The 9715-nt window shown below is 39.2% G+C and overlaps 1 protein-coding gene across 1 annotated transcript in view; it reads left to right on the top strand.

Moving 5' to 3' along the window:
* Positions 1–9715, top strand: part of KIF21A (kinesin family member 21A) — a 139292-nt gene that overhangs the window by 92579 nt on the left and 36998 nt on the right. Inside the window, 9 exon segments of the mRNA XM_025209701.1 lie at positions 640–839; positions 1248–1355; positions 2066–2134; positions 2261–2475; positions 3138–3291; positions 3796–3993; positions 6130–6231; positions 8402–8567; positions 9047–9067. Of these exon segments, the coding sequence (XP_025065486.1) occupies positions 640–839; positions 1248–1355; positions 2066–2134; positions 2261–2475; positions 3138–3291; positions 3796–3993; positions 6130–6231; positions 8402–8567; positions 9047–9067 (1233 nt within the window).

The raw sequence follows: 9715 nt of genomic DNA on the forward strand, positions 1-9715 counted from the left end.
GGAAAGAGACAAGTAATTTTTCCACACCCACAGCTTCTAGAGTTCTGTAGATTCTTCAGAGATTTTTGGAAGAGACATTCACATTTATTCTCACTTGAACTTCATTTCATCTTAGAGTTTTTTGTTCAGTGCACAAGTTACACTGAATTGAAGATTTTCTTAAGAATCCATCAGTGCTTCTCTGTAAATAGATCAAAAAGGGAATCAGAATTCGCCTTCACAATCTATTTCCTGTTCATAGGTGTTTGGATTCACTCTAGTATTATTTGGGAAACAGCAGTGAGCTTGGAGTCTCCAATTCCAGTAGCCTATTCAGGGAAATAATTCAGTAGTGCTACAGACAGTTCTTGGTTTTTTTGGGTTTTTTTTCTGGTTTGGGGGGAGGGGGGCAAGCGTTCAATCCTGCCTTTGCGCAGTGCAAAGAGCTATAAGAAATGTAGACACTTAAAAGACTAATAATGGTTATGCATGGTGGTGTTAATACCTTACCTGGGTCTATGGAAGTCATCATCCTGGGCAAAAACTTCAAGCAGCTTGGAGAAAGGGAGTAGAATGACACCAAATTAAATGCTTACATTTTATTGGTGAAGTAAGGATGTTCTAAACAAAAACAGATAAGTATTTCCCTTTGTCATATAGGTTCTGTGGAGTCCTACTCAGAAGAAAAGGCAAAAAAAATAAAGTTGGAGTATGAGAAGAAGCTTCAGACCATGAATAAAGAACTGCAAAGACTTCAAACAGCTCAGAAGGAACATGCACGATTGCTTAAAAATCAGTCGCAATATGAGAAGCAGCTGAAGAAACTGCAGCAGGAGGTGACTGAGATGAAGAAAACCAAGGTACTTGAGAGTTTTGTACCCTTTGCTCTGTGACAAATGGTTTGAGATCACAAATTTGTTTAGACTGTACCACTTAATAGCCATTTTCTTGCTCTCACTTGTTCATTCAGATGGATAAGGATAGAATAGGCCCGGAGATTAAGCTATGTTATCCACAAGGTGAGGTGGTTTCTGGAGGTAATGGCTAGAACTCCTTAAGGCGAAATGTGTAAAGACCTTTGTGCTGTTCATTCCTTGTTTGTCATCACTAAGTTCACAGTAGAGAAGAGAAATGGAAGAAGGCATATTACAAAGGCCCAGAATAGTGGTAGGAGATGTATAGTTTGAGTTTGGGAGGTGGGGATAAAGCTACTTTAATGTCAGGTAAGCAGCCTTTCTTAAGGTATTTAAGTGATTCTTTTGGTGCAGGTTCGCCTGATGAAGCAAATGAAAGAAGAGCAAGAAAAAGCCAGGATGACTGAGTCTCGAAGAAATAGAGAGATTGCACAGCTGAGAAAAGAGCAACGCAAACGAGAGGTGCTTTACAAATTGGAATGTGTATATAGTTTTCCATACAGTGCTGCACATTCCCAATATGATGCAAAATGTATCACATTTCTTTCCTGTACAAACACCCGCTTTTTAAAATACATTTTGAATTATATTGTGGGAATTCCAGCTACTGTTGTTAAATGGTAACTATTCTAGAAAATAAATAAGGCCTTTTCATGGATATACAAGTGACATGCTATTAATGTAGCCTTGCAAAATTATGCCTACCTGTCCTTCAGGCAAGTAATTTTCATAGACTTATTGAGAAATCATAGGACTGGAAGGGACTTGTAAGAGGGTCATCTAGTTTGAGCACCGCTGAAGGCAGGAACTTGCCTGCCCAGATGGCCCCAGATAAAGGTTTGTCTGACCTATACACAGAGACTTCCAGTGACAGATAGCACAATATTTTTCAGTAATTTGCTCCTGTGATTAGCCACTCTTCTCGTAATATTTTTTTTCCCTATATGTAACCTAATGCAGACTAGAAGAGGATATTTCCATACCCTCATTCTCTAGGATTTTATATTTGACTGTGATACACAAATAGGACTGAAGTATTTTCTTTTATTACGGCATGATGTATACAAGACTCTATAAACATTTGTGAGATTTTCTTCTTTTTAAGTGAAAAGCTATTAATGGCAAATGATGAGGAGAAAAAATATCATCATATTTCCCTTATTTGTTCCCAGCATCAGCTCAAACTTCTGGAAGCTCAGAAAAGAAATCAAGAAGTTATTCTGCGCCGCAGAACAGAAGAGGTACTGTAGTAGAGTGCTGTTTTGTCCGATCAGAACATAAAAGATCCTTGCATCATTTGCAGCGATGAAGTCTAACTTTCAATGTAGCCACAGGTGACTGTGTGTCTTGGTGACTGTGTATTGCAGGTGACAGCTCTTCGTCGGCAAGTAAGGCCTATATCTGACAGAGTGACCGGGAAGGCGAGTCGAAAGCTGAGTCTGCCTGATCATCCTATTCAAGAACCGAGTTCTAGTGTGGCACCAGCAGATTATGATGCATCAAGAGCTGCAGCCCAGCAGAAAATGAGAATTCCTGTGGCAAGAGTTCAGGCGTTACCTGTAACTGCAACAAATGGAACCAGGTAAAGACAAAAAAATAAAAATGCTCTTCCAAATGAGTTAAAAATATCCCAGGTCAGACAGTGTAGAGCAGCTGTACAGATTTAGTTATATCTTGTATTTTGCAATATGATGTCATCTTTAATAGTCATAAACTGGCCATATTAATATAATTAGGAGCAGAATTGAGCCCAGTATATGGTTAAACAATATAAATTGCCGTCACAGGAAAGGTTAAGTTTAAAAATGTGAAATTTCTAAATAAAATCACCGGACTCAACAAGTTGTCCTCAGTTATTCAGTACCCCTGGTATTCTTAGTAACAAAGTAAGGTTTTTTTAGGACTATCAAATGTTAAATAACAGATTTATGGATGACCTCTTCTACTCTGAAGCAGGCTTGCTTATTTAATTGAAACTGGTCTTCAGATGATAGGACGCCTTTATAAACCATTGCTTGGAGTTCTTTGGTACTTTGTATGGAATGTTACGGGATTTGACACAGTTTAAAATGTTAAAGATCATTGAGTGCATCTGAGGAAGACTGGTTACATGTTAGTGGGGTATTGAGTCAGGGCTTTTAAAAGGTTCTCAAATTGCCTTTAAATAATTATTCTATCTGATAAACTTGCAGCTTCAGTTTCTAAACATGACCATGTTTTTGTATTTTATTGTGTGGCCGACAGAAAGAAATATCAGAGGAAAGGAATAACTGGCAGAGTGTATTCATCAAGGGCAGCCAGGATGAAGTGGCAATTACTTGAACGCAGAGTGACTGACATCATTATGCAGAGAGTGACCATTTCGAATATGGAGGCGGATATGAATAGACTACTTAAGGTGGAACATTTACTGTGTCGTATTTTATGCTAGTGTACTAAACCAAAGAAAAATGTATGTCTGCTTTCTTCTGTTAGTAAATTTCTGTTCACATGGGAATCTGGAAAATTATTCAGAGTCCATTGAAATCAGTGGGATAGCTCCCACTGACTACAGTGGGTCTTGGGCCAGATCAGGGTATAACAGGTGAGTAACACCTATAAGAACAATAAAACATTGTGAGATATTTTGAATCCCACCACAGAACTCAGAATCCTCAACACTTATTGAGGTAAGAAAACCAGTGAATCAGAAATATGCTCTATTTATCAAGACCAAAAAACCTTCTTTACTGTTACACAGATATGTTTACATTCCCGATTGTTCCTCTCCCCTTACAAGAATGTACTATCTGATTACAATATCTAAAATGAAAGCAAATAATTTTAAAATTGTTTGACTTCAGTGTACAAATGTTTTTTTCCTAATTGCTTTTTGTTTAAAATTCTCTTTTGGTGAAAATAGCAACGTGAAGAACTTACAAAAAGAAGAGAGAAACTTTCCAAAAGAAGGGAGAAACTTATCAAAGACGGTGGTGGAGAAGCAGATAAAAGTGTCCAAAACATCAATGAGGAGTTGGAGTCTCTAACTGCAAATATAGATTACATTAATGATAGCATTGCTGACTGCCAAGCAAACATCATGCAGATGGAGGAAGCAAAGGTAGCCATACACAAATACTCAATAAGAATAAAACATAAATGAGGAAATTTCATTAATGCTGAGAATATTTATTCAAGATTAACTTTTCCTTTGCTCTTTCATTCATTATATAGCTTACATTACGTTGATGAGTTACAATATTTTATATTGTTAGTTTCACAATTGGGTTTTCAGATCTCACTTTTGATGGTATGTAATCAAGATACATGCTGCTAGACTTAAATATCAAGCTAATACTTTCCATTCTCCTGGCAATATAGCCTACTTCTCTGCTACCTTTGCAGCTGTTTGTACAGTGCAGCCTACTTCATATGCAGAGGATACATTTTTTAAAACTGAATTTGATTATGTGGTTATTTGTTTAACCAATACTTTTATATTTAGCATGTGTTTGTTATTTTAACACCATTAACATGAAAGGCAGTTAATTGCTTCCAAGCAAATGTACTCTTTACCTTAGACTGAATTGCCAAACATTCTAATAAGTGGAGATGAGGTAATAGGAACTTTCTGTTATAATTGGTGTAGAAACTTGAAATTACCCAAAGCAATGAAACCAACACGTAAGAAGCTTTTAAATGTGTGAGACAGCAAAGTCTTTTGAACAACTATGCAGAACCTACAGGGACTCAGTAGTATGTGCTATATCTCGCAGTCCTAACTATAATACTTGTTAAATCCTTTCTGAAAGCTGAACCTTGGCTACTTCTTTCTCAGAGCTAGTCTGTGGGTATAGACGGATGTAACCATTGTATCTCTGTCAAAGTATGCCAATACAAACTGTTACATTACAACAATTTCAGCTGCATAATCCTGTAGCAGTGTAAGTATGGCAAAACAATTCCAGTGTTAACCCTCCTTCATCCAGGGTCACAATTAGGGTGATTTAGTGAACTTCTGGGCTAAGTAGAGACATTTAGGGAGGTTAAATTGGGTTCAAATAGCCACCCTATTTAAACTTAACTCATCCTGGTGCCAGCCTTATGTTTACAGACCCAGTCTCAGTGACCAACAGTCAGTCTAAACCTGTAACAGCACAGAAGTTCCATGCACACAAACCAGTCTTAAAATTGCAGAACCCTATTTAAGATGAACTTGGATCTATGAAGTATCAGACTTATTCGATTTGGGTCCAAGTGTTGCTTAGAACTTCTGTCCATTTCACCTGCGCAGCCCCAGGACCACTGGCCCCAGCCCCAGGGCTGCTCTTTTCACTCCTCCCTCCCACTGCACAAGGCTATTTTTAGCGCCCCCCTCCCAGCCCATTTTTCTTTTCCCCTGGCTCCCCTTCTCTTCCTTCCCCCATGCACCAGCCAGACCTCTCAACCCCCATCTCATAAGACACTCTGAGTGTAGCCACTTTTATCAGCATTTGCTGCTGCTGGAGCCAAGCAAGTAAGTCCTGGTGTGGTGAGGTGTGGGAGGGATGGGGTGTAGGTTTGTTTGGGGGGGGGGAACCCCACTACATCTGTGGGCCACACCTGCCCCCCCCCCCCCCTGCAGGTGGCACCTCTCCCTCACCCCACCCTGATCCCCTCCAGCCTGCTGGACCCCAGCCCTCTGGTTAGCCCACCCATCCTGACTTACTTGATTATGGGCGGCCATTTGGAATCGATTTAACCTCCCTCTAACACCCTGAATGCCTGAACTTAGCTATATTGTTACACACTCAATTCTGACCTAAAATTTTATATCATAACAGGTTCTGGGTACTTCTTCCCTCTTCTGAAGTAGCTTAAATACATACTGTTGTCCATACCCTGTGCCTTAGTCCTAGTTCATGTTACTATATCACTGGCTTGTACTGTTCTTCTCATGCCAGTATAATAGTTCCTTGGACTTCTTTGTGACCAGGTAATAAGTGCAATACAGGATCAGAAGATGTTCTGAGGAGGACATACCAGAGGACATTCTTGTATAAATGTAGACTATTTAAGAGAAAATAATCAGTTTTCCTTCAGAGATTCTATAATGGTTCTGGGCAGGATTTTTCAAAGTTCTTTAAGACATAGTAACCTTAACTGCTTTTTAAAATCTTACCCTTAATCTTCATTGTTTAATTTTTTCCATTTTAAGATGTAAAAATGGTGTGATTTTTTTTTTTCCTTTCCCCTATTTTTATTGTTGTATGTGTAGGAAGAAGGAGAGACCCTGGATGTTACTGCAGTGATTAATGCCTGCACTCTTACAGAAGCGCGATATCTTCTTGATCACTTCTTGACAATGGGCATTAATAAGGTAACACAGTGAGTGAAATACACTGTGCTTTCTGTTTGTTTATTTTAATTGGCTTATTTACTGGTGTTTATATGTTTGGTATAAACCCTTCATATACGACTTAACTAGCATAGCTCCATGTGAAAGAAATTATGAGCTTCTGCATATTCAACTATGTTACTATATTTTATTCATTCTGTATTTTATTGATTTGAATGGAAACTACTGTTCATTCTTGTACCTAACTTGCTATTGTAAAGAAGTAATGCAGGACCATTCATACAAGGCCTATCAAGACCAAGCTTTTCAAAAAATAGGTGCCTGGAGTCAAGCTCCCAATATTGTGTAAGAGCCTATATAAAGAGTGAGCTGATTTTCAAAGATGCTGAACATCTACTAGCTCTCTAACCTCAGCTGGTCATACCAGTTTCCCAGAACTGAAAAATCACAGCAGTTTTCAGGAATATGGTTTTTAGCAACAGAGTTTTAAAGCCATAAAACAAAACTGAAATTACATATTGCTACATTCCTACTACTTGTTAATCTAAAACCCAGTGAATAAAGATTTGAAAGTGGAAAAAGATCATTGTGTTTAGCTCAATTCACACAGGTAGCTATTAAATAGAGTAAATTGCTGTTTTTCTATTATATTCAGCCAGTTATTAAAATCAATGAAATATTTCCCATTCATTGCAATTATTAACAAGTCCAAAATTGTGTGAAGTCAGTATTTTCCTATTCCTGTGAGTAGGGGTACACCAATACAGATTTTTGGGCCAATACCGATGGCCAATTATTAATGAGCCATATTGGCACATATGCAGCCTGGCAGCTTGGAGAGCAGCATCTGTTTGGTAAGTCTGTGGTGGGGAAAAGGAGCAGGGAGAGCACAGGGGCATGTGGGGGGGGGAGTGGGGGTGGGACTGGGGCTGGGGCTGGGGCAGGTGCTGCCCAGCCAGAGCAGGATGGAGGATGGAACCACGAGCAGCCCATGTGGGGGGTTAGGGGGTGGCTTCTGCCACTGATGCACCCTGGGGGAGGTGTGGAGGGGCACGTGCCCCTCAGATCTGTGTGCAGGGTGAGGGTGGGCTAGGGTTGTGAGTGACACCAGGCTCTTCTTGGTGGGGGTTCTGGGCCAAGGCTGTGTGCACGGTGGGCAGTAGTGGTGCTGGGAGGGGGGTTACAAGGTGGGCTACAACCACTCCAAAATTCACCGTCGCTGCCACCCGCCTCGCGCACAGCCTGGCCCAGCATCTCCGCTGAGAAGAACCTGGCATTGCCCCCGACCCTAGCCTACAACGGCCACCTGCTCTCGCCCTGCGCTCAGATCTGGGGGGCAGGAGCCCCTGCACCCTTGGACAATCCTCTTGCAGCTCTGTCCCGTGCCCACCTTGCCCCACCCCATCCTGGCTGGGCAGTGCCTGCCTCAGCCCCACCCCCACTCCCTCCCTTCCTTCCTCACCATGGGGGCCTCATTCTGCACCTGCCTCCCATACCCCTGACCTCCCTCACCCCTTTTCCCCCACATACTTACCAGCCGGATGCTGCCCTCCAAGCTGCTGGGCTGCGTGCATGCATGCAGCATTTATTAGCATAATTATTGGCCATATCAGCCAAAAAAACTGATTGTCCATAATATCAATTTTGCTTTTATTGGTGCCGATATGATATGAACCAATGTATTGGTGTACCTTTACCTGTGAGAATCTCTTCTTCCTCCAAAACTAAAGTAGGCTAACATTCTTGTTAAGTCACGTGCATCTGTGTAAATTTCCTAAAATGAATTCTCATGCAAGTTTTTTGAGGTCCTTTCAGAGAAAACTGAATGTTCACATGCAGATCTTTTATGAGAGTTTACCATTTTTGGCTCTTTGGGGTTTTTTAATAGATAAGAGGACTTAGTTCTCGTGCACCTTGCTTGTTACTTGGGTTTACATACTTTTGTGAGAAGCTAATGCCTAAGATAGGCAAACATACTTAAGTTGGACCTGAAGAATGAAGGTGAAACAAAAGGCTAGATAGAAAGCACCAAAAAATATTTGGCTCCTAGTTGCTTTCAATCCAGAGAAAGTAGGAACAAACCCAGCAAGCAGTTTCAAATTTGCCGTTAAGTTGCAAAAATCGAAACAGTATGTAAAAATGTTTGTTTATTGACTTATTCCAAAATGTTAATTCATTCGTTGTCTTACAGGGTCTCCAAGCAGCCCAGAAGGAGGCACAGATTAAAGTTCTTGAAGGACGCCTTAAGCAAACTGAAATTACAAGTGCTACGCAAAACCAGCTGCTATTTCATATGTTGAAGGAAAAAGCAGAGTTAAATCCTGAACTTGATGCTTTGCTGGGTCATGCTTTGCAAGGTAATTTTGGCACCTGATATTAATGATAGTAAATTGCATGTTAAGTCTGCTTTTTCATGCATGTTGTGGTAGGCATTTTAGGCAATTTTCTTTCTGGAATAGATGCTGTATTTAATATCTTAAATTGAAAATGTATTCCATACATAATGTACATGTATATTTTTTGAAAGATCTGCGCAGAAGTGAAATACAAGAAATAATGTTTTGATTGCCATGAATTTTTTATTCAAAACATGTTACCTGTTTCCATACATAACTAAAAATTTACGATTTGGTATTACTTAAAATTTAAAATACAAGTTTTGATTTCCGTCCTTCATACTGTAGTGTTTTTGAAGGAATTGTGTCTATTACGGCATCTATTCTTTGCCTTGAAGTTAATACTATAAATAATGTAGTTTAATATAGGCTTTTTTATAATTGGATATGTTTTGATTGGAGTGTTGCTTTTTGTTTCCTTGTTGCTGTTATTTATACAGACCTAGATAGCATACCACTGGGTAAGTATGTTTAGCTTTCTGTGTACTGTACTGCATGAGTTACTAATTGTTCATGTACACTAACTGGTGCATCCTAGAATTTGTGAGCGTGTGAACAATTTGCATGTACTGTTCTGTAAACATACTCATTATCGCAACCTTACAAACACTTCTCCTTTTAGTGACACCATTTAAAATACTGACAAGTTATAAATGCAGCAGGTATGGCTGTAGATAAACTTATTTATTATTCATTTGTTTAGGGAGCACAATGTGTTCAAAATATATAGTTTAATAAGGGGAATTAATCATTTCCTATCATCACTATGACAAATTTAACTTTTGTGTGACAAAGTAACTTAACGTGTATTTCTTTTATAACATTTTGTAGATAGCTACTTATCTTTGAATTTCAGTGCTTTACAGAATGAACATAATACAGACAATATAAAAGACTGTTTCCCACTTTTACTCATTTATAATTTGCTGGTTTTATTCATTTGAAGATTTAAGAAGTATAACATTTTAAAGAATAACTATTTTGGTGTAGAGTACATCAATTCCCCCCCCCCGGTGTTATGACTGTATCAGAAATGCTTTATATTTCATCAAAATCCTCTTACACTCTTCATCATATAAATTTATGATGAAAAATCCTCTTACACTCTT

The sequence above is a fragment of the Alligator sinensis genome, unplaced genomic scaffold, assembly GCF_000455745.1.
Source record: "Alligator sinensis unplaced genomic scaffold, ASM45574v1 scaffold9_1, whole genome shotgun sequence".
Classification (NCBI taxonomy): Eukaryota; Metazoa; Chordata; order Crocodylia; family Alligatoridae; genus Alligator; species Alligator sinensis.